This window comes from Tauraco erythrolophus, chromosome 3 (assembly GCF_009769465.1).
Source record: "Tauraco erythrolophus isolate bTauEry1 chromosome 3, bTauEry1.pri, whole genome shotgun sequence".
Lineage (NCBI taxonomy): Eukaryota > Metazoa > Chordata > Aves > Musophagiformes > Musophagidae > Tauraco > Tauraco erythrolophus.
The window spans coordinates 32842509-32868369 of record NC_141467.1 but is presented as its reverse complement, the minus strand read 5'-3'; the positions used below and the strand labels follow the sequence as shown (position 1 = coordinate 32868369).

Genomic DNA, 25861 nt, shown 5'->3' with positions numbered 1-25861 from the left:
ACAAATGATTTGGTCAGGTGCCCCAATCACTTGCAAACGTGGCTGTTCTGCTTCCAGGATTTAAGCCATTAACTCTTCACAGTGTATTGCATTGTTAAGTAAAGAGATGTTTCCCTGGAAACAATACATAGTTACCCTTTTATGAAAATAAAATTAACTCTGGATTCTTTTAAAAAAAAATATTTTTACTTTTCTCACAGACAAAGCATTCCTCCACATTTTTAAATGGTTTTATGCTGAATACTTTATATTTCCATTAACAGAAGTCTCAGATGTGGAGATCATAAGGCCTGCACGATCATCTGATTTCTGACAGCAATTTCTGATGGCTTTGTGGATGGCAAAGGCGGGGATTGCCAAACTAGGCACTCCAGCGAGGATTACAATAATAGCGTACACCCAACTGGGATATTCAACCTTCTGTGTTTTGGGGAACTCCTCCTGAAAGAGCAAACATTCAAGTTGTAGAAAGTCATGAGGAGCAAATACCTGGGAACATGCACACATGCAATAATTCAACAGATGGAAAATGTAATCAGAAGAGTAGCTAGCCGCAACAGCATAATAATTTGCCAATTCCACAGCAGTTTCCAGCTCAAGGGTTTCCAGTCTCAGCTGTTTTGGACTTATTTTTACTTAAAAGCAACAGACAGGAAATAGTGTGAAGAAGTAAGAGCCAGAAAGGGAGACTGATGGGACTGCGCTTGGCACGCCTCCTGTGCCTTCCTGGGCGCAAAGGACCGTGGGGCTGGAGCAGCTTATAGGCCACCAGGGCTTGGTAGCCAAACAGCCTTTAAGTGGGAAGGCTGAAATCAAAGGGTGCGGGAAAAATGAAACATTATTAAGAAGGAAATGAGGTTGCCAAGGAGGAGAGAAGAAAGCAGTCCTATTTCCCTGTCTCCCTTTCCCTCCCTTTCTGTCTCTGTCTTAAGAAAATAAAAAATTATCTTTACCATATGGGTGCTACATGACTGTTTCTGCAACTGGTATAAAGCCAGAGAACAAAAAGGCAAAGCTAGATAGACCGGGAAGAGATGGGGTGATGGCTAAAATTATGGGACCCACTTTTTTTTTCAGATATTCCCATCTCTGTACCACATACAGCTTTTTATTCTGCAAGGGGAGGAAAGCAAAAGTAGGTAACTTATTGCTGCAATTAAAAGTTAAATCATACCAATACATTTGGAAGACAAAAGAAGAAATCTGGATATTAATATGAATTAATAATAATTTCTTCTGCCAATGATGAGTAACCAGCAGTGCTGTAGTTTTAAATGCACACAGAAACAAGTGCAATATCGAAATGGCTTCACAGATTTGGTCCTTTATTAACATAGAAAGATTATGACATTTCCAGCTCTTCTATAATCCGTACTGGGGATCTGTTTCAGTCTTGCCTGACAACTGGACTAATGTTTTGGTTCTCTCCACTTCAGGAAAGCAACTCAGGTGTCACTATATACCAGTTGCAGGCATCCCAGTTGAATTTAGGACTTATTTTTCTAAGTGTTACTTTTTATTCTTACTTTATGTCTTGTAGTACTGTTTTTTACTGGAAAACCATTTCAGATAGGAGATGAGTATAACTGACTATGACTCTTACATGAAAGAAGAATACATAAAGTAATTCTAAATAAATATTTTGGTTTTATATACTTACATAGCTAGGGTCCCAAACACTGTAGAGCAGTTCTTCATTGACTTTCACCACAAAATAAAAGAAGAAGATAACTAACATAATGAGAGGACTGATAACTCTCCAGGTAACCTGCCAGAAAATATTGGGCTTGTGTCCAACCATGAACTCAATATCCTTGCTAAACCTAGAAACAAAAACAGGAAGTTCAGGACAGTAAAAACTGGTCAAGATCAAAGAATGCGTGCTCATGAATGGAGAATTCCAAACTACACCCAGCTGTGCTTCCCAGGGCTTTGCTAATGTCAGTGTGAAACAAGGATTGATTAACAAAATCAGAAGTTAGACCTAAGTAGTTCAAATTAAGGCAAATATTGTAGCAACTATGTTAGAAGTTTTTAGCTTATAGTTCTCAAAAGTAGGTCAAGAAAATTATTTTTGAAAATGTACTTTCTTCAAGAAGTGTATGAAGCACATGCAAAAATAGTTTCAACATGAAAGAGTCAATACAGATGGACTTTCTCTATATTATATTGCAGTATTATTCCACAATTTTTTGGTAAGCATCTCCAAACTGCATAAATTGAAAGGAATGGCACAATATTAAAAAAGACAAAAAGCAGATTGGAGTAATTTTAAAAATTAGATTCTATGTATAATGTTTGCATAATTTGAATTTCTATCAGTTTTCTCAGGTTGAGTACTGAAACAATATTTAACTTCACACATTACTAAGAACACTAAAATTGTGTTATTTGGGTTATTCATAGAGCACACAGTGGACAATGGGGCAAAAATTTCTCCACAAGAAGAAACAATCCCTGCATTGAGAGTGATACTGTCTGCATCAGTCCTGAATCAATTTATGATGTCTACATATGATACAGCATCATGTGCACACACTTCTTAAAAAATAACTATTCTGGAAGTTTGAAGGTTCCATAGTCAGTCCTCTTGTCTGGCTTTCCCGTGTATCCTATTGGGCTAAGTCTGAGGGGACTATTCAGTTGGTCCTACAGCTATGAACAACACACAGAATTCAGTTGAGTCTCAATTACTGTGTAAATTTATTTTATCTTTTCATCCCTAACATCTAAGATCTAGGTATCATTCTTAAAATTATATGGATCTCCATGTCCCAACTGCAGAGTGTGTCCAGGTGTAGTTCACGTGAGTGTCACGGATAACTCACAGATCCTCCTTCAGGCGGGAGAGCCATCTTTTTACTAATGACCCTTTCTCAGAAGAAGGTCACAGCAACTCCTCTGAAGCAGATAACACCACCTTGGACAGCCCTGATAAGCTCTGTGCTCAGAGAAGGCTACAGTGACGTGTACTGGCCAAGAACATGAAAGTTTGGTGTGAAGCTCTTTTCTGAACCAATCCTCACCCCTCTATGGCCTCAGCCTATGTTTGCATCCTGGGAATAGCTTTAATCTGGCTTTGTAAAGCGTTCTGAGATTTTAAAGGGAAGGAAAAGTGATCAACGCAGACATTTCTGTCCTTAACAAATTAAAATAAGCATTCTTAGGGTACTCCCTCTGCTCATCTAATTTACCTAAGTTGATTCATGCCTCCTCAGGTAATATAAAACTCTAAATATGGGAAGATGGGTCACAAGGGCGTTCACCCCATCAACAGGAGCAGCACAGCTGGAGAGTTTGGCACAGGTTCAAGCAAAACCTACGGGATACTGAAGTCCCTACATTTTTTTTTTATTTCTTACATATTAATTATGAAGAGAAAGATGGTGAAAATTGATTTATTGCATCTCTGGAAAGTTGATAGGATAATCACTCACTGCTACAACTGATAAAGTACTGGATCTATCAGCTAAGAACGTATCTCAGTAGCCTTGGCTTTGCATCCTATTGTAAAACAGTTATCTGCAGCCTGCATTTAGATCCCTGCTTTGGACAATATCATTCAGCATTCACTTTAAACACTCCTGGGATATTCCTGTGTTTTAAACTTTCAGCTCAGTGCCAATGTGCTTGTACTTTGCTTCTGCTGATTAAATATTGGATGCAATTATCCCAAAGAGGATTTGTTGCAAACGCCACCATATTTAAAGTGTACATGTGCTATAGTGGCATTTTGTGACTGTTGCAATACCTGCATTTTATTGCCTACTAAAAAAATAAATTATTTGCATTCATATTACTGTACTCTAGGGCACTTGCTAGTGCGTAATATTTTCTTGCAAGATCTTAGGGATGTGTTTATTTTAGCAGGTTGTTATGGAGCATTATCTATCATAATGCGTTAATAGAAAAACGGAAAGCTTTCACGTACAAATAAAAATCCCCACTACGCTCTTCACAAAGCATGATTTCTTTTTGTTGAGAACTATTTTAGAAACCTAAATTGGTAAGCAACCCTAAACTAATTTAGCATATTTTCAGTGATTTCTATAACAGAAATGATATGCACTGAGGTGTAGCAAGATTGCAGCTATATAACTAATCGATTTACGCACTACGCACTACCTTCTATTAATGTTTAACTTGTATTTCATACCTGTCTATTCCATAAATGTAGACGACTGAAAACATCTCAAAAAATGCAATTATTAGCAAGGGAATAGAGCCAGCAAAACTGTCAAACAGAGCCAGCCAGTAATTACCAGACTTCAGCACAAAAATAAAAGCGATCAAGTAAGACACCACACAAATGAGACCTGTGAAAAAAGACAAAATAACAGCACATTTAGGCAAAGAAAGCAAAAGGAAAAAAAAAAGTAAGACATTTTCCCAGTAGCTAGGAAGCTTTATAAGTAACTTTTAATTCAATTGCAGCCTGAAGGTAACCACTTCATTTTTCAACGATACTCTGAGAAGGCCTGCATCTATCCTGGTAAAATGGCCAAACTCTCCTGACGTTGAACAGGTGGGAGATGCTGCAAACAAAATGGCTGAGGAAAGAAAACAGGTCCTCTTCCTCCTATCTGGTGGGACAATGCTGCAGTGAGAAAAATCCTGCCCGGGTGAAGGACTTGGGTCCGCCAGCTTCTCAGTGAAGGAGACGATAATCACCATGAGCAAGCTGATGGGCCAGCCGTGCAGTCACCAGCCCTCTGTAGGCTCAGAGGAATCTCACAGGAGCTGACTCGTTGGGGGATGTGAGAAAACCTTCATTAGATTACCTAGGAATCTTAGGACCATGCCAGATCAGAAAGCAGATGGGCAGCGTGTTGATTTTTCAGCGTATAAACTATTCCCTGGGGTAGGGGGAGGTCACTTGACTCTAAAAATGCACTTACCAGTAACAAGTTCCTTAGGCACTTTGGGGGGTATAATCTTAAGATCTTGTAAAGGTACAAGCACACCTTCTATGTTTCCAAACATAGATGACAAACCCAAGCAGAAGATCATGATGAAGAAGAGGACGGACCATAAAGGTGAAACAGGCATTTTGGTGATAGCTTCAGTGAAGACAATAAAGGCCAGGCCAGTTCCTTCGACTCCCTGTGGAAGATTTCAGAAGCTCCAAATTTAGGCTCATTAACATTACATGGCACTTAAATTTATGTTGGTATTCACTAGGCTTGGTGCATGCTACGTCGTATCACAATAATTATGCTTTTTGTTTCTACAAAGACCTCCTAATGCCGCAATGTATTTACTGTAATTACAATGCAAACTCAGTTCATGGGATTTTGTGGACACCCATTTTCATCTGTAACTCACCACCTTTTAACAACAAAAAAGAAAGGTGCACGCATCTAATTCTTCTTGTAACTTTTTTCACCCCATTGTCAAGGTCCATTCTTTCTGTGTTGTGACACACTCGTATTGATTGGGACAGGGCTTGCTCCCATTGCTTCCTCGCTCTTGGAGTCTCTTCCCTGGTCATCTTGTCCCATCATGGCTGCAACCAGCTAGTTCCAGAGAAACACCTGCTGCTATTTTGCCCACAACATGTGGCCAGCCTAGGACATTTGTGGGTTTAGCTACTAATCTGACAGACTGCCGGTACTTTTCAGAGGAATTAAACACTTTATCTCTTCAAAAGCAAAATGGGGTAAAGTAGTTCTTCAGTCCAAGGGCATTCCAGGCCAATTGCAATCAATCAGTAGGAATATAAAAAAAACTAACAACCTCAGAAGAAAAGCATTAGGCAATTAAAAAATTGCTATGCATTCCTACCATATTTATGATATCAATATGAGTCAGGGTGTTAAACTTACATCATTCAGGAAACTTTCCAGATCACAGGATTCAAAACTCAGGCTTGCAAAAGTCGTTGGATCAGTCATGTTACATAGCTGCTGCATTTGTTCAAAGTTATCTTGGGTTACATTACCTTCTGGCAAATCAAATGCATTTATCAGAGTAAGAATATTTCTGAAAAAGTGAAAGACAAGTAATTTGAAATTATTTATTTGTAAGGATTCATTTTCATCATCAAGCAAGTTATAAAAAGCACAATGTCTTTTTATGAATATACAAAAGGAGCAATGTTTCTGTTGCTCAAGATCAGATTTTGAAATTGGGAAGTCCAGCAGTTTTGTGCAAGTGCCATTCTTTCTTCCTCCAAGGTGAGTCTGATACTGTCTCTCACGGCACAAAAGGGACCCGTGCAGAAGTTAGGTGCCCACCTTTGCACTGCAGACTGGGCACCAGTTCCCAAACTAGGCAGCTCCTGGGAACGTGTGAGTGGTAGTAGTGGTTGGTAGAGCTTCATCTAATGAATTAAAATGGGAAAAATTTAATTAATTAATTTGAGTAACTTCCCAATGTAGTACTCAGAGTCACTAGCAGCATCGGAGGTGCCTACACTGTGATCCAGCTGTGGCCAGGATTCTGCAGGACTGTCAGAACTGCCTGGTCACAGTGAGCTTTCTTAAAATGGGCTGTGCTTTCAGTGGCTCATTGCAAACGATCTTCAAGGCAGAATGGAGTAGTTTAGCCATTATACTGGGAGGTCTTTGAGGATTTGACATCAGCCATAGTAGAAATTGTTCATTTGTTTGTTTTTAAAGTAAGTAATGTAAAATCCAATTTTTCACTGAACCAGTTTCATTGAAACTTACCTTATTCAGTTAAGTACATAAATTCCTTCAGAACATGTTTCATTGTTGCAAATGATTAATTTTTCACATTTACCTCCAAAACTACAGATATTCTAGCATGCTTTAGTGAAGTAATGCATCATGAACTGAATCTAACTTTATGTAAATAGAAATTGTTACATAAACTGCAGTTATATTTGAAAGAACTGTTGCAAAAAAACCCACATTAAAGTATGGAATATCCTCTTTGTCCCTTGTTACTTTTGGGAAACATCAGGGAATAGTGTAAAATACGGTTGCTTAAGTAACATCTATCTAGGAAATAAGATGACTCAAATAATTATCACTCCCTATGGGGTTGATACCACATGATTTAAATTTTTTGAAGTAATGAGTGGTCTGATGCCATGTTGGTCAGGAGCTGCAATTGTTCAGAAATAATAAATCCATTATCATCAGGCTAACAGAGCTGCCTCACCCAAACAAACACCTGTATCTTTTAGGGTCTTTTTTCAATAACTTACGTGTCAAAACAGTCATCATATCTTTCTGTGGCTCTGAATCCAATGATGGAGTATATGACAGTTGCTGCATAGACGGATGTGAAACCATTGATGATTGAGATTATCACAGCATCTTTCTCACAGTTATTGCTGCAATTCAGAGAGAAAAAAAATAAAAAAGGATTTCAAACACATTCCCAACATAAATACTAAAAACTTGCTGCCAAGACTAACAAAAAAGTGGTCTACAGATGCTAGGTACATCAGTACGCTAAGAATATAAAAGTACAGCCGCTAAAGATAGATTTAGTGAATTAAAACATGATGACTTAAAGAGTTTAATAGCTATGTTTGGTTTTCTTGTCCTCAAATAATCCCATTAGTAAGGAATAGTTGGCTGAGTTGTTTCCATATCTGGCTCATGGAAAGTAAAACATGAGGGGCAGAAAAAGTATGTCTTCTCCTTTTCATGCATGTGTGCAGACACACATTGACATAAGCAGTATCTTAGCTGTTGGGGTGTTCTGCTGCAAGGTGAAAGATTTGGGGTTGAATTTGGACAGTCAGAAGGGAAAAGTGACCAAAAGGTTCCGTAGCACTTTGGTACTGTGAAGCTTCAGTAACTAAGAGCACTTGGGAACAGTTTTGTTTGATTGTTGGGCAGAAGATGCTTCAAAATGTCCTCAAGTTTCGGAAATACGATGGAATGTTATGCTGATAAGGTCAGACAGACAAGCTATTACATTGTGAAAGTTAAACTGCTTTGTAGAGATTCCTCTGCTGCAGGCACTTGCCAGCGTACCTGTGCTAAGATGAAAAAATTGCAGAGCCAGAAAGAGACTTTAATCTGAGGGAGAAGATAAAGAAGTCGAATCTCTAAGCTAAAGATTTAAACTGGTCTGTAAATTGCTTTGAAATGTGCATACCGTCACGCAGCTCCGACAGCGTGGAGACAAAGGGCAACACCATGCGTTGAGCACTCCTGCAAAGGAAGCTCTTGCTCATCAGCTGGTGGTGGGCAGCCACCCCCCTTCCTTCTAGCCTGCGCCACTACATCTTTCTGCAGGAAATCAGCTCTCTCTGGGACTTGAAGTCTTGGCTCAGGAGAGCTAGGATCAGTCAGAGATGTGCCTTACATGGCTGAGGGGATGGTGTCCCGATCCCAAGTAATTACTGTGTAATGATAGGGTAGAAGTGGACATGCTTCATTTGAAAGAATGAAATATTCACATAAAATGTGGCTTTTGCCTGTCTACTTACTGAATAGAGTTGTAACTGGAGAATGAAATGAGGCCTCCAAAAGCCAAGGAGAAAGAGTAAAACACCTGAGCACCTGCATCCAGCCACGTCACTGGGTTAGCCAGTTCGGTAACCTGAGGCATCAGACATACAGCTTTAAGCACATGCAGCATTGCTCTTTAGACTGAATTTTTTGTTTCAAAACAAAAATTAAAACAAGAACGTTAATCATGCGGAACTCACCGTTTTTGAAGAATGTTAGCAAATAGGTCAATACTTCTGTCAAACTTACTTTTTCTTTTCAAAAAGAAAACCTATCTGTAGGTTTACTACAAGTATTTTGAAAATTGATAAACAAATTACTTTCCATAGCTGACAGCTGCCATGCATGCTTCCAGAAGAGGTGTTTATTATTCAGCATTAATAATGACCATTCAGAGATCTTCTCGTGGAAAATGAAACCCCTTTTAATTTTGTTTAAAAGCTGTTGTATAGTTAAACCATTCTGTTAGGACTTTTGTCCATGTAGCCATACCGATTTGGTGGGTTCTACTCCCAACTGAATGGTTTGTGCTTTAAAGTGAGACTTGTCCTTAACTAGAATACAGGAAAAGAAAGCAAGCCCTCTTATGGCAACCCCATTGCACTGCTCTGTAATGATCCTTCCATTTTTTATAACAGATTTTGATGGAGGGAGGTGGGAAAGAGAGAAAGGGAGAGAACGTGTGTGCGTATGTGTATTTTACACCTGATGCAAAGGATTCATCTCTCAGAATCAAGATTTTAAAGGTGTCTGAGAGATAGTTAGAAAAGCATCAATGGAGGGGATTAATTACAGAGAGAACTACATCGCGTTTCACTAAAGGAAGAACCATGCAGTGACTTACATTAGGGGTGAAGAGATACACAATTCCATTGGTTGATCCTTTCAGTGTCAAGCCACGGATTAGAAAAATGGTAAGCACAAGGTACGGAAGAGTTGATGTTATGTACACAACCTGCACAAGAAGCATGTAAATAAAACAAATAGAACACTTTTGAATAAAAATAGCTCTGCAGGGAAGAAAAGAGGGAGATAAACAAGGTATTGTGACTAACAGTAATGGCAAGTTTCAAGTGAGTCACTATTAACATGCTACAGAAAACTATGTTCAAGACAAACAGTATGTGCAGTACATTTTGATAATAAATATTTTTACAGTTACAGTGCTTTATTTAAGACAAATCATCATTGTTGAAATTCAACTCAGATGATTCAAATGCAGCATAAAAAATAATCTACACCCCGAGATCAGATTGATACTGCTGATGCAAAGATGGGCTCTTAGGGCTTCGCTGGGCAGCAGAACATTGGTCCCTCTTTTAGAGAGATAATATTAATGACCAGCACAAACCCAAATAAATCTATACATATATGTTTTGAAGAGAATGGCCATAGCAAAAAGACAGAGTCCCTTGATCCTGTGTTAATGGTTAATATTAACACTAAGGTGGTAATATCTAAAGAATGTTTTAGTAAGACCTATGAGGAGCAGGAAGCTGAATTGCTCACAAAAATCTCCACAGAAATCAAATCAAATCAAATCAAATCAAATCAAATCAAATCAAATCATCAAATCAAATCAAATCCAATCAAATTCCATTTCATTCGGCTTCCTTCTTCAAAAAGCATCCGCAGTGACGACACACAAAGTTTTAGACATGGTTTTACTCAAGAAACAGGCAGTTTCTACAGTATGATTAAGTCTGTATGAATAAGGAATCACAACAGCATAATGAATATAATCTCATAAAAAACCAAGATAGAGTACCTTTCCTGTTGTTTCTATGCCTCTGATTGTGCACACATATAGTACACCCCATGCACATGTTAAGCATAACAAAAGCCACCACTGTATAGTGCCCGAATTTTCAATGGAAGTGGAGATGTTTAATGTTTCTCTGTACCAGAAATAATCTACAGAAGAGCTCTTGGCACATTCTTCTATGTAACCTGTAACCACAAAATAGTTGTCATTCTGTATGTCTTTTATGTACTTGGAAAAAAGGAAGTTAAATAATAAACACCACTGTTCTAAATTATACCACCTAAAGCCAACAAATTTATTGTTGGCAAATTTCAGATTCTTAGAGACTGATTTAATGAAAAAAAGAGAAATTTAAAAAAGAATTGTTTAACAGGGATTTTAATACAGATTTTATTGTTATTTCTAGTAATTCAAGCATGCAGATAAAATCTTTGAAGCTCACTCAAAGATTTTTCTATCTTTATAATATTTTTCTTTTTTCCTACAAAAATGCGATGTTAGAATCCTCTTGTGCCAAAGAAAGCATGGAGAGGACTTTGGAGCATATATGTATGCATATTGCATTTAATATTTTTTTTAGTAGAAGAAAAACAGTCAGGCAGATGTTTTTCAATGATTGTACACTTCCTACCTCATCTTAAAAAAAAAAACAAACAACTTTGGGCTTTCCACATGCATCCTACTCTTTCTTGCCTGATGGAGCTCAGGAAGGCAGCTCTTCCCGTCCCACATCTCCTTCCCATCAGCAATACTTTATCTTTCTGTTTTGTGGGGCATCAGTCAAGGTCTTGTCAGCTCAGGTTGGATTCTCAGCTCCCTGAAATGCACTGACCTGTGCAGTGTTCTGCCCTGATGTGCCTTATACGAGGCTTTTTATACCTATTCTGGGAGGAGTAAAGGTCTCTGAAGGGCTGTTCACTGACCCACCAGAAAAACCTGCTTCATACAGTTTTATGCAGGACTGACTACAGAAAACAAAGCTGCTGTCACCAAGCAGTCTCCAAGGGGCTATAGACTGCTGTCATCTTGAGAGATAAAGGTGTTTCATATGGATTATGCATATTTTTTTTCCTTTTCAATATGCTAACGGAGGGCTGTTGGTGAAGGATGAAACACAGTGTCTAAATCTAAATGTAAATGTTCATGCTAGAATTGCACTTTGTGAATATTCTGTATGTGAACACATCTGCCAAAATCAGCGCTGAAGCTTCATATAAAAAGTTAAAGTTTGTCTCAAAGATTAAGCATTGATCACATTTTATATAATGTGAATTTTTACAAAGCACAAGCATTAAAATACCACAATGTTCCTGACAGGACTGCCATGCCTTGCTGTTGTTTTACAGAAAGAGGCTCAATTAGGCTAATTGCTAGAAACGGAAAAACGTGCTGCACAACAAAATACAGTCTTTCATAAAACATACCTGTTTTGTTTTCATTGAGAGGACAGCTACTCCAAGGCAAGGGCTCTTGGAAGGAGTTGAAGAAATACCACATTACCCAGGCAATAATCGTATTATAATATAAACCCACCAGGAAGGATACACACATTGCTGCTATGCCTGAAAAGATAAAGTCAAAACGCAATGGAAATTTTGATACTCTCATCTTCAAGACATATCAAAACACATGGTATGAGCCTCAACCTTTCCCTACCCTCCTCCCCACCCTAATTCTGTGGTTTATAGCCCTTCCCCTCTCCTCTCTTTGTCTTGGATGTAGGTTTAATCACTGTGAACTTGTCATCTAAAGATTGGACAGGTGATTCCTACATAGATGTACAGCCTACAGCTACTCTGGGACTGAAGCTGACACCCGCTTAGGAGCCAACCCTGTAAGTGGATTAACTCCCTAGAGACACTACATAATCCTTCTCACAGTCTTGCCTGCTGATATCTAGGGAATTTGGGATGCTGGGCACATGCAAAGCTCCACTGACTTGGGATTTTGCCTAAATGAGACCCAGATTGTCTTCCCCTTCCACCAGGTCACTACAGAGGTCAGCAGATGTCTTTGGCTAATCTTTGTTGTATAGGAAGGATAGCTGACAGAAGGTACAGTCTGTGAAAACGTACTGGATTCATGCTGGTATCTCTCCTCCTCTGCTTCCCAAGTAATCAATCCCTGGTGACTTCTCTGGCAGACAGTAAACGCTAATGATTACCTCTTGAGGGCTCTTAGGTTCTGAAGAAGTTCAAAAAATTCCAGATGCAATGAGCAAATATCTTTTGTAACTGATTTACAGATGCAGTGGATGCCAACAACAGTCTTAACTGTCTGTGCTTCTTCCCTTTCGAGTGTGTGGAAAATACAGAATCACAGAACAGCTTAGATGGGAAGTGACTTCCGGAGGTCATCTCATCCAACCCCCTGCTCAAGCAGGACCACCTATGACCATGTCCAGGCAGATTTTGAGTATCTCTAAGGATGGAAACTCCATAAGCTCTCTGGGCAACCTGTGCCAGTACTTGATCACCCTCCCAGTGTTTCCTGATGTTCAGATGGCACCTTCTGTGTAATGAGGTATCTGTGGAGTTTTTAATGCTATGTGCATCATGCTGCTTTTACTGCATTGTCAGATGGATTGTTTGAATACTCAGAAGTCTGATACAGGTGTGAAGAAGTATTTTCTGCAAAACACTCTCTCTATGGCTTTTAGCGTGGTACCTCTCTCAGATATAAGAAAGTAACATTACATGGAGCTGAAGTCTGGTAGACCAGCTTAGACAAAGATTCAAGTATTATTTATCCACAAAACTGTTACAGAACAAATTTTTGGCACACTTAAATGTTCATCCTAATGGTAGAAAGTGCTAATATGCTAACATAGAAAATATCTCTGAAGCCTGAAATTGGTCTCAAATTAGAGAAACATTTTAACTGGACCCACGGTACCTGGGAACATGGACACAAAATTGTCATACTGCCTTATCATGATTAGTATGACCTATAAATGGAGAGCTAGTAAGAAGGGAAAAGGGATAGATCCTGGCACCTCTTATGGCACACCAGAATAAAATCCTGAAGCTTTGCTCTTAAGGTTATCAGTTCAGAGACTTGCGCTTTCTCAAGTGGCTTTTTATATCGTCTTCAGACTTACCAACCCCTTTCAAGGCAGGGTGGATAGAGCTCCAGACACCCAAACTGCCTTTCCTCAGCCGCTGACCAATGGCAAACTCAAGGTGAAGCAGGGGGACACCCTCCAGGACTAGCAAAATCAGGAAAGGGATCATGAAGGCTCCTGAAATGGATAAGGAAAAGAAAAAAAAAAAAGATGTTTCCCATCAGTGAAGTACTACAATAAAGCACAAACTTCAGTTCTGGAGGTTTTTGAAAAAGCAAGCGAGTTGTAAGCATACTTGTGGAAACTCTTCTCCAGTTTCTGAACCATGCTTTTGTCTGATTGCCCAAGAAAGGGACTTCATTACATATGCAGTTTCAGGTAGGAATTCTTATTCTTCCCAAGTGACAATCATAAACACAAATTATACACTCCCAAGGTTAAACTATGAAGAAGGCACCTTTGGATTGCAAGTGAGGGAAAGGTAGTTAACTTTCCTTTTTTCTTCAAAAGATTATGGTCTTATAATCGTGAATCATGCAAATTATGTGAATCAGTTGAATGAATTAAGCAAAATATCTCAAAAGATTAGGCAGGAGTCTGGGGCTGTCTACATAAAATAACCAATAACTTCCTGGCAACTGTGTTCAACAGCTTTATGTTTGAGTAAAAGAAATATGAAGTTCAGGGTTCAAACCTTGTTAATTATGACACGGCTTGTTAGTGTAGGAGAAGTTTTTCAAATTAATTTTTTCCTCAATAAAGTGTACTTTGGACATGGACATAACATATAACACCACAATGGAATACCAAAGTGCAGTCTCAAATGCTTGAAAATGGCTACATATGAGAAATACGGTTATCTGTCATGACAAAAAGTCTTTAACTTCTGATCATAAGCAGTAAATAATCTAAGTGCATTAAAAAAGTGTAAACCAGTATGTGAACAGTTCAGGCTTGGGTATTTGCTGACTTTTTCCTTATGTATGCAATGAAAATCAGATAACAAATGAAAGAAGAAATTTGAAGAATGGAAGCTATAGTTTTGAATTCAAGGCAGTTGAATGTATTTTGGAAGAGCTGAACTGTGTGCTTTTCTGCTTCATGATATTGTCTACACCAGAGTTTTAGAAATTATGATTACTGCAAAGTCTTCATTTTCTATATACTCCAATAAAGTCTGCTGAAAACAATATTGTTGTATCAAGTGGCCACTATTATAATGAAATCGGCCAGCTATGTGTTTCGCTTTCCACTCCTGTGGAATTCAAGTAATGCTAGTTACTCATCTGTCTTCCATTGACATTTTTAAGATTTACTAATCAAAATCAGTAGTTTTGAATACATAAAATGCTATTCAAAATGCCGAGCACTTTGAAAATGCACATGCCACTCATCAGGTTGAACGACTAATCACTGATGCAGCAGCAAATGTATTTTTTGTTGAAGCCAATTGCCAAAGGTAGCTGTGTAGACATGGTCTTCTCAGACTTCAGTAAAGCATGTCATTTAGCAACACAAAAACTTCTTACTAAAAATTTAACACTTTTGAAATCAGTGTAGCTCATCTTGTATGCATTAAAAACTATCACTGTAAAAACAGACTGATGAACTGAAGAGGTTTCAAAGTAGAGACAGAAGAATAGCTGACTTCAAACTGAAGGACTTACTATGAATTGTTATTTGTAGAGAAGTTTGCTAAACTTCCAACTTTGCTGACTCTTCCTCTCGTTCTTCTATGTCAATCTATCATCTTGGGAAATGAATAATATGGACATCATCACCAAGGAGTACAGCATCCCATTTGTTTTCTTCCCCACTTCTCCCACCTCAGCTATATTCCCTTTTCCAAAGACCATGTAGTTTTGGCAAGAACAAAAGCCTTGCATTAGCAGGGAGCAGCTACTTGTTAGGTCTAGGACCCTCAAGCTGGTACTTTGTCACCTTGGAGGAAAGTGGCTATTTTGTAACACAAGAAAGGAATGAAGGATGGTGGCCCATACTAGATTTAAGGAAACTGAACTCCTCTAGTTGCAAATTCAAATTTAGCACTGTGGTCTTAGCTGAGATATCATTACAAATGGTGTCAGTGCTAAAGCAATCACTTCCTGACTTATGTCTTTCTGAATATGTGTTTTCACATCACAAACATGTGAAACATGTAGAGCATATTTAAATTTCAGAGGGACTAGGATCACTTTCCAAACAAGGTTCTTCCCCTCTGTCTTCCCACGACTCCAGGGACTTCTATAAAATTACTGATAGCTGGAGCTCCTAGTGTCAGATGCAACAGGCCAGTCCTCTCTCCAGGTCTTGTTGACTGGCTGCTGAAAGGCAACTATGCCAGAAAGGGTGATGTGCTCCTCAGCTGCCTGTGCCCTGGTGTCATTGTTGATGATGCAAAAGTCTTACCCAATGCTGGCAGAGGTTCTGGGATTCGTTGAAACTGTGTCAGACTCGGGAACTGCAAGGAACTGACTCCCTCTGTCCTTTCAGTTTCTGTCATTTATAAAGGTTTGTCCCATTTTGTCTGTATGGACCTGCTCAGCTGTGCCAGCACATGCACTGGCATGCACATAAGGGTCCCTCTTCATCTGATTAGATATGTGGTGCGTGTATATTTGGCTTCAAAGACTTTGTACTCTACTGATACCTCACCCTATTTCTGTGAATAACACCTCTCCCAACTGTTTTGTTCTTGCTTTCACGGAAAACAGGATTTTTACAGTGTACGAGATGAACGCCCTCTCACTGTTGAGATCCATCTTCCTACGTCCCAATGATGTCCTTCCCACATGCAAGGGTCAGTGGGACAACCTCCACACACAGAGCCTCTGGTCTTTCACTGAGACAAAGTTACTTATCAATGCATGGAGCTGCAAGCAGCCAGAAATATGTCGTATGCTCCAGCCTCATGTCAATCTGTCAGACACTTTCCCTCCTGTTGCTCTCATGAGGGTTAAGATGAGATAAGGACAAGATAGTTGTCTTTATACCAGCAAGTTTTAGTTTCAGAGCTTTGTCTCTGTTTTAAGCCCAAGACACTTCCTAAGAGTCTGAAACTTGACCCCACAGAGTTTGTATGGCCACTCCATCTGGATCTTTTCTTTTTATATCCCTTTTGGATGCAAGATAGGTCTTTGCTGTACAGCAATCTCAATTCTCTCTGCCAAAATGCTTCCTCAGCAATGGCAGTAATTAAGTCCAGAAGATGTATTTGTACAGCTACCTGATCCGAATACTCTTCATTTGCGTTTAGGGTAAGTCTTTGTCACCCTTTGAAACTCAACTTGCAGTGATTTTAGATCATCTCTTGAAACTTAAGGATGGGCTGGCAGTTAGTTCTGCTAAGTGCCTTGCTTAGCCATCTTTGCTCCTAATGGAGATACGTCACTTTTTTTTCATCAGGTCACAGTAAGATCGCTTAGGGACTTGATTAGAAAGTCTCCTCACTGGCCAAAGGTCTTGTTGTGTAAGGAAATACACAGTCTTTATAGTCCTTTCAATCTATGACCACTTGTTTCTTATCATACCTGTCATGGAAATTTTTTTTTTTGTAGTTACAATCTCTGTTAGCAGAAGGAAGATCAGGCCATTTCCTATGAAGCATTAGGAGCATTTCCTTCAGAAAACATTCACAAGTAGTCTCGACTTTGTATTTTCTGTAGAAAGCAGGATGATTGATGTTTTCTTTTGGGCTCCATTTTTCCATGCTTGAGACATTCTTGCAAACCTGAAATGCAAAGGGCTCCTCCACTCACACAGCTGTAGCAATGTAACATCATGCCTCGCTCTCCAAGACAGCGAGATGCAGCAATAGCACTGACCCTGTGCTCTCCCTGTGGACAGCATAGTGAATCAAATTTGCTTCAAGACTCAGAATTGAACCATCTTCTGTGGTGACAAGACACACCACATGCCCTCTATCAACCTCAGCGGATTTCCTGAGGTCTCAAGATATGTGCAGAGGGACCTTTATTAAGACGTCGTAAAAGAAGTCTTTAAGCATGACACATCTTCGGCAGAGCAATCAAGTAAAAGAACCCCATGACCTTCCTTGCACAGCCACAAAAAGGGTCAAGGCTGCCTTTTGTGAAGCCGTCTATTGTGTGAAAAGATGTACTGTCCAACTGCCTGCTCACAGCTCCCCAGCTTCCTCGCTACCTTGGAATCACCAGGAAATAGATTTCGGGTTCTGGGATGGACACAAACGGAGAAGCTGGGGCTCTGTCCGCTCATTCTGTTACCGCAGACATAAAGCCCATGGCGTGTGTTTCCACCTGCAGTGCAGAACCTATATCCCTAAGCAAAAAACCCAGCTAAAACACTTCTAGATTGAAGAGTTAGCCATGCGTAGCATGGTAGCTGGGATGACTTAAAGACGAAGGGTGTGCCATGTCAGAACTCCACAAATAAGTAACACCACCGATATTTAGCTGCAGGAATATTGATAAATTTTCAAGAGAAATAAAATGACAGTTCTCAATTACGTATACCACTTTTTTATCTTTCTTGGGTTTTTCTCTTTCCAGGGTGGAATTCTAACAGCCAGCTCAGAAATCTAACTCTGCTGTATTTTCCATTTTTCTCAATTTCTCTTCAACCTTTCTGAAAGAAGCTACAAAGGAAAGTAAGTGACAGTGACTCAGCAAAGCTGCTCTATGGGACGTAAAAAAAAAATTCAATGCTTTTTAAGCTGTCACAATTTTATGAACCTAACAAATAAATCAATATCTGAAAATAAATGCTGTATAGATATATAAAAACAATGAGTAATCTTTCCAGTCTGAAGACCTTACAGCTGAGATATTAGATTATCATCCTGTTTCAGTACTGTATTTCAGAACACATAATTCCTGCTGTGAAATTGAAAAAATTATTATTGCTTTCACATAATTCCTCAGAAAGGGAAGACAGGTAGACTTCAGGCAGAGATATTTTTCTATACTATCACATTCTTAGACCTCAGCTGTAGTGAGGGTACCAGTACCAGTGAGGAACTGCTGATGTCATTACTGTTACTTCATTCAGCGTGACGTGCACAGAGATTAAAAAGTTCTCCCTCATGCAGCAGCAAGGTTTACTGTAGACATATGCGAGCTGTAGACTTAAAGACTTTTTTTTTATATCAATGGTTTAAACATTAGACAGACATCCTCTTTTTTATAATACTCATCAGGGATGAAAGAAAATGTTTAACAGTTGATTAAATGACATGTTGCTCAATAAAAATTAAACAAAAGCTATGCATAATGTCAGAGACAGCTATCAAATGAAAGGAAATGTCAATCTCATTAAGCTGGTGAAAGCACTGAGGCAAACACAGTAGCATTTACATTGTGTGTATATTGAAATCTAGTTTGCCTGTGCTAATGATGTATTTTACAACATTCAAGATGGGAAAAGGATAAAATGTGCTTTACTCTACTAAATTTTACTGGGGTAGGTATTCAATTTTTTAAAACATAAGCTCATAATCTTTGACAAGAAAAGTAAGTAAATTATGTAACCATCTATTTATTTTTGTGTATTTGGGTAACACGGTGTTAAAACACTACCATAAGGCTGTGTGTAAGAAGAAGCAGCCCTCAAATAATTCTAGATTTAAATTCAAACATCTGAAAATAAGAGTTATCTATACAACTAAATGTTCCTAACTACCTTTACTAAAGTCAATTTGCAGAGAAAAAAAATTCACCTGCCTTGGAGTTCGAGCACTACAAGGGTAAACTTTATACTTCGCTATAGTCCATTTATGTTTCATGAAGGATATAAAATGTGCAAACACTGATTTGCAAAGTAGCTGGACATCCAACCTCATTTGGGAGTGTCCTTGCTGAAATACTGACTACACCCTTGCTATCTGATCTCACTCATGCTAAATGACTCCAAACGTTCATCCATATAAACTCATACCTCAAAAAGAAAGAAGATAGAAAAGCCAACCCACAAAAATTAGAAACTATTTCATGAGGTAGTCTATGCAACCTTGATTCTGCATGCAACTTATGAGACAACCTCTAATTCTGTGATCACATAGGACTTTTTCTCATCCTCTGCAGATACTTACTGTGTGCTGAATAGCTGTATTTTTTTTCTATGTCTTAATGCACAGCCATAATCCACCATCATATCCAAAATGAGCTTGAGGACTCTACAAAATAATCATGCCAGGGACAGACTGAGGAGCAGCATAATCCCCATCTCCAGAGAAAGAGAGCAGCAGCAGGGATTCCTGCTGCTCTGCACTCAGTATTCGGTGAAGACACATCGTGAAGACATGAATTGTGAAGATATAGACCACCCAGGGTAAAGGTACTGGACAGACTAGGGGAAAATGGAGCTTCCTCAGCACACTCAAGTGTGTGGTGTGTGCTTTGTATTAGTTAATTTGGAAGAAGGTCCATAACGTTGCAGTTTTCCCCAGCTGTGTTAGAGAGGCATGTCTGTACTCCTGAGTGGGCCACACAACTGCAAAGATGAAAGAATCATCTTGACCACCATGTTGAGTGGCAATGACTATGGCAAAGCTTGTCCAAAATGTCTAGTAAATATGTATTTCCAACCGAAGGTAGCTGAAGCCAGACTTCACAGAGTGTCTGTGCAATCAAAGATGATGCAGAGTGCTGTATCTGTTGGGTGTTCGCTATGCTGTGAACACAGCTGAATGGGAATTAGAGATGCAGAAGCCAAAAAATCCATGAGGCAGAAATATCTTCAGAAATAAGAATGTCAAGATCTGTTTTTACAATACAGATAGTCACAAGTTTGAATTCAAAGCCATCCATCCAAAGAACAGCAAGAGATGTTTCTTTTACTGATTGAAGAGAGAAGTTGGAGAACAGGTGCTGTAAGGAGAGGATGGCAGTGGTGGCAGGAGTTGGATTTAGACCGACCAGAAGATACTGAGGTGCACTGTACAGCAGGGAGGGAGGAGGGATTGCACAACAGCTCTGCACCTTCAGGTGTGATGAAGTTAAGGAGTCCTTTCAAGGAAGCCACAGGAAGACATTGCTGCTCATTCTTACGTACTGGTAAGAGTCACATCATTTGGGGTTATACAGAAGAATTGGTAGAGAAAATAGCAAGGCTGGCTACTGGCTACCTATCTGTACAGTAGCTCTAAGCCCAGAGCCAGCTACATAATTCCTTTGCTATGTACTGCCTTTCAGCTTCTGCCTGAAATTTGAGTGAGAGAGTCTCAGGGAAGCAAGAAGCCAGAGGTAACTGTTGTTAGTGTTCCTGAGTGTCCTGGTTTCAGCTGGGATAGCTTTAGTTTTCTTCTTAAGAGCTAGAATAGCACTCTGTTTTGGATTTAGTATGGCTTTTGGTATAAGAAGAATGTTAACATACTGATGTTTATAGTTGTTGCTAAGACATCGAGGATTTGTCAGCTTCCCATGTTTTGCCAGTGTGCAAGTGCATAACAAGCTGGGAGGGAGCATGGCTGGAAGAAAGGACCCACACCTCCTAGGACTGAGGCCTGAATTGGCCAAAGGAGCCATATCATTGCATATACCATTGGCCATATCATGCAACATCATGCTCACTATATCGATGAGGGTTGGCTGGGAAGGTCTTCTCTCTTCGGAGCTCGCTCTCTTCCAGAATTGCAGTTTTGAGACTTCTTCAGGATTGCTAGCCAGGGATGGGAGGAGTGTTTGTCAGTGGGTGGTGAGCAATTACACTGCACGTCACTTGTTTGTATATATTATTATCATTACTACTATTATTATCATTATTACCTTTATTTTATTTCAGTTCTTAAATTGCTCTTATCTTGACCCACGAGTCTCCTTCCCTTATCCCCTTCAATTCCCTCATCCATTCCCCAGGGACAGGGGAGGGTGAATGAGTGGCTGCATGATGTTTGGCTGCTGGCTGGTTAAACCACGAGGCTAAGCAAGGGCAAGACATAGGATGATGAGAAAGAAAAATAATTGCTCCCAAAGGATAAATTAAAACACAGTACTAACAGACACACACAGCAATTCATAAATATTCACTGATGTCAGTCAGAAAACCATGCTCCATACCAAGTTCTTTGCATTGTTGGATGTTCATTTTTCAGCTGTGTTTCATACAGTTAGAACACGAGGGAAAGGCAAGATAGACAGAAAAGCAGGAAAATGCCTATAAATCAACCCTGGGAATCAGGGTATGTCTGCTTTCTAAGATTAAGTAGAAGAACCTGAGAAGGCAATAAGTGCCATGAATTTTGGAGATGTCCATCCACTTTTTCAAATTAGAATTTCACACATAGAAAGGGGGGTTATGATTTTTGTGTGTGCGTCTTGTAACTTTTTTTGTTACAAGAGTTGGCTGTGCTGCAAATGACCTTCAGTTTGCACTGTAAACTCTAAACACACAGAACCACAGAAAGGTTGAGGTTGGAAGGGACCTCTGAAGGTCAGCTGGTCCAACCACTCTGCTCAAGCAGGGCCACCTAGAGTCAGTTGCCCAGAACCATGTCTGGATGGCTTTTGAACATCTCCAAAGATGGAGATCCCACCACCTCCCTGGGCAAACTGTGCCAGAGCTTAGCCACCCTCAGAGTGAAAAAGTGTTCAGAGGGAATCTCCTGTGTTTCAGTTTGTGCCCATTGCCTCTTGAATTCATGCTATTGGTGAAGTAGAAGACATAAACTTAGGCTTCCCTACTGGGACTGCATCTCTCATATCTTATACTCCAATCAGACCATGTTAGAAAAAGCTTAAGAATTGAGATCTTAAGATTTTAAAAGTATCTCTTCTTGCAACTGAGTAATCTGTAGTTAAACATCCCTGAGTTTGTACCAGCAACTCCCCACAGAGCCCTCCTTGATCCCTACTTTAACAAGGAAGAGCAAGTTTTAAAAGTCTTACTGTTTACATTTAGTGAAAATTACTTTGAAGTACTGTTCCGTAAACCAAAAGTTTTCTTTCAAGATCAGACATCACAAAGGAATAAACACTTTCCACACATATTTCAGAATGAAATGAAGATAACAAGTAGATAGTGGGGAGAAAAGATTGTCAGAAAATGAGAAAGTTTTGTTGTCATATAATATTTAGGCAATGGTTCAGTTCAAGTTCATCTTTAAAAATACCTAGCAAAACAGTGAAACAAAACTATTAATATAGTCATTCAGTCCTCGCATGAACCCAAAGGAATCACAGTAAATTATATGGTAAATAACATATATTTGGATTTTAGATGCCTTAGTAACACCAACTGCTAAAAACATATTCTTAATGTTTACTGCTTTCACGTGTTTACTCCTATCATAAATTACACACACACTAACCCTACAGCTGATACACAGATCAGTCCAAAACCAATGAAAACCCTATTATAAAAAGATCATTTGAAATTGTGATCAGAATCACGCTCACAAGTAGTTTATGAATGTTTTTGAACATATATTATGTATGTATGTATTTAAAGCACCATTAGTTTTATATTATCAAAATATAATTGACAGTGCAAGACTGATGTGATAAATCCTCTGTCCCAAAATAAAACCAGTCTCTTCCTTTTTTTTCCATCACTAACATAACATCATAACCTGTGAAATAGTTTTCTCCATTGGATGGTCTGTTAGAGATGGACATCGCCGTTCCTATAGGAGCTGACCAGCTCTAAGCATATTCCACTATTTGTTTCCCAAAAGAGAGATCAAACCTAGTTTATAGCCAAAGTTAGTTAAGATATATAAAAGACATACCTCCTCCATGGCTCTGACAGAGATATGGAAACCGCCACACATTTCCTAAGCCCACACAAAACCCTACGCACGTCAGCAGGTACTGAGCCTTGTTATCCCATTTTGGTCTGGAGTCTGCCTCTTCTTTCTCAAGGACTTCAAGTTCTGCATGAGAAGGTATCCTGTCCTCCAGGCCAGGATTGGGAAGCTGTAGCTTCACCATATTTTAAATTTCCTGACTGAAAATGCTGCCCCAGTGAGGAGATAATGAAACAGGCAGCTAGCTGGAAATCTGTGCCAAAAGAGAACATCTATTTGCTGCCTTCAGCTATATATAGTGAACCTTTGACACTGAACTTGAAAGTGCAGGCTCATGGTAAAAAGGAGCGTCAGCAAATCGTTCGATTGACCAAGTCAGCTCTGACACTTATTAATGCTTTACCTGTCAAGGTTTTACGGAACAGTCTGTTCATCTAGTAGAAGACATTGATTTCAGCTAATGTAATTCAGGAGATAATTTGGCTATAAACTGTAATCGCCTATAGATTGTGAAACACTCCTTGCCACTCCCCTGTTTAAACTCACTTAAATACATATATAGCCCTAGCAAATATGGAGTAAAAAGATTCCACTGGCCTCAGATTGCATATAGAGGTTTCATACTATTTTTTATGAGGAAGATTGAGAACCGCTTGTGAATCATCATCACACTCAGTTTCCCGTAGTGTATGCTTACAAAATTGTATGTGTCGTGATAATTACCAAAACATGTTCTTATTTCTCTGTAAGGGTTCTTACTCTACTAAATGCTCTGACAAAAAGGATGGAAAATGAAAAGGATTATAAAATCTGACCTTTAAAATCATAAGCATAATCTGCTTACCTTAATGCCTCTAATCATTACAGAACAAGGTCTGAAGAACATAACACCTTTCTCATAAAAGGGCTTGAAATCAAAGGTCCTTTCACCTTTTCAATGACCCTATGATACACTGCTCAAAACCAAAAAGAGACACTGGTCAACAAATGTCACAGATACTACACACATCCTTACTCTTTCAGTACAATCATAACAAGACTGTTGTGTTTCTACCTGTTCTCAAAAGGTAAGTACTTGTTACTGAAAACTATATATAAAATCTAACACAGTATATGTCGTAAGAAATAATTTTGTCAGCTAAGCCCTGCAGGATCATTGCATACAATGATACAGGGTGGTCAAAATAAGGAACTAGAAGGGATCTTGTAAGTCCAGCCCCTGCCAAAGAAGGTGAACGCATCGCAGTATCCCTTTGCAACCTTACCATGTTTATTCAGAATTGATTTTTTTGTACTCCCTATTTCTAAAAGACTGGTCTAGAATTTCAGTCCTCTTATGCCCTAAGAAGGCTGTTCATTATCCCTTGAATAGAAAAGTTACAAAAAAAGTCTTCATCCTTCATATGGACAGCTGTATAGAGTAGCCCAGATGGTTTTTGCTTGTGCCTTGTAATCAGGTACTAGTATTTCCCTAACTTTACTTCAAAATATCTCTATCAGTCTGGCTAGTGATAGCACTTGCCTTTTTCGTGACCCTATCAGTTCTGCAGATAAACTGTTTCCTGATTAATCACTGGATCAATGCCATTCTTCTCCTCTGGCAGGGCCAACTAAGGATTTCCTAACGTCTAGCACAACTTCTTTTTCTAAGTTACCAAAAGCATATTTTAAATTTCACTCAGTTTCTGCTACTTCACAAATTGAGCTACTCAGTTCTTCCTGAATGATACTTTTTCAGCATTCACAATACTTCTGAGATTGTGTCAAGAGTATTTCACTAACATGCTACTATTTTTTTGTCCTTAGTCGTTAGTGGAATAATGACAAAGGACTGTTCCTGAACTGATCCTTGAAGAACTGCATTAGTAACCCCACCTTAGACCACCATTTCTGCTTTCAGCACAGCTTACTATCATCATCAGATCTTTACTTAGCTCTTTGTTCATGTTATATCTCCTATTTAGCTCAGCTCATCCAGTTGTAGTCAAGTGGTGACTGGTCTACTGAAGTTCAAAAAGATTGCATTTACTGTACTTCCCTTGTCTAGAAAAATCAATTTTCACTTGTAAGTGGCAATAGAGACCTTTCAAATTGCAGATCTTCAACTTCCAATTTTGCAGAAAGACAGTGACCTATTAGTCAATAGCACGAAACTACACGGTCCAGGAATTCACAACTCATCTGGGTTATTATTCTGCCTCCTGAACAGGAATAGGAATAGGAATATAACCCTAGTGTTCGTGCCATAGGGAATATGAGGCAGTAATAAAGAGGAAATAGAAGACAAATAGGAAATCCTAACATCCTTCTCATAATATTTCTACATTCCCTGACTTGTAGGCTTTAGTTCTATAGCTTTGCAAAGTTTTACGTAGAGCCTCTTTCAACAACTGAATCAGATCATGATTACATGATGTCCAGACAACATATCTTACAGCTACAACTTAATGACTCTTTGTAATCAGAAATCTTTGACAATCAAGATTCCACACAGAATTTATGGAATCTAAAATACCATGTTTCTCTTTAAGCACAGCACAAGCTGACATGGAAGGAATTATCGTAGCTTCCTTTGGGAATCAAATTATATGGGGACAAATTGATAGGATATGAAATAAATTCACATTTGTGCTAGGATGATCTGAAAATTTCTCTCTAAGTTTCATGTGCAAGCAGTTTGCATCAGGATCCAAAAATACATTCCAGATGGCATTCTGCTGATTTAATCCAAAATGTCTTTTCCAAGTTTATCTTAGTTCGGTAACGCCAGGTTCCAGTGGTTGCTAATTATCTATCAGTCGTTAAATATTTGCAGAAGCAAATATGCTGGTATAGCATCTAGTTCAAATGTCTTTATCAGTGTAATTGCATGGCTA

The 25861-nt window shown here is 39.0% G+C and overlaps 1 protein-coding gene across 1 annotated transcript; it reads right to left on the bottom strand.

Moving 5' to 3' along the window:
• Nucleotides 1-231: 231 nt before the first annotated feature.
• On the bottom strand, nt 232-23169 carry LOC104371719 (sodium-dependent neutral amino acid transporter B(0)AT1). Its single transcript, XM_009977220.2, has 12 exons — nt 22968-23169; nt 13301-13441; nt 11625-11762; nt 10204-10385; nt 9280-9390; nt 8414-8526; nt 7175-7303; nt 5826-5982; nt 4899-5103; nt 4157-4316; nt 1661-1823; nt 232-441 (listed from the first exon to the last, which is right to left on the bottom strand). Exons 1-12 carry the CDS (start codon nt 23167-23169, stop codon nt 232-234), a joined length of 1911 nt encoding a protein of 636 aa, XP_009975522.1.
• Between the last annotated feature and the right edge of the window lie 2692 nt (nt 23170-25861).

Excerpts from the sequence above, each read along its gene's own strand:
- LOC104371719 (XM_009977220.2), bottom strand. The coding sequence starts at position 23,169 with ATGGTGAAGCTACAGCTTCCCAATCCTGGCCTGGAGGACAGGATACCT. Across the intron at positions 9,391-10,203 it reads GCATAGAAACAACAGGAAAG|GTTGTGTACATAACATCAAC; the intron begins GTACTCTATCTT and ends CTTCTTGTGCAG. Across the intron at positions 442-1,660 it reads GTGTTTGGGACCCTAGCTAT|GAGGAGTTCCCCAAAACACA; the intron begins GTAAGTATATAA and ends TTGCTCTTTCAG.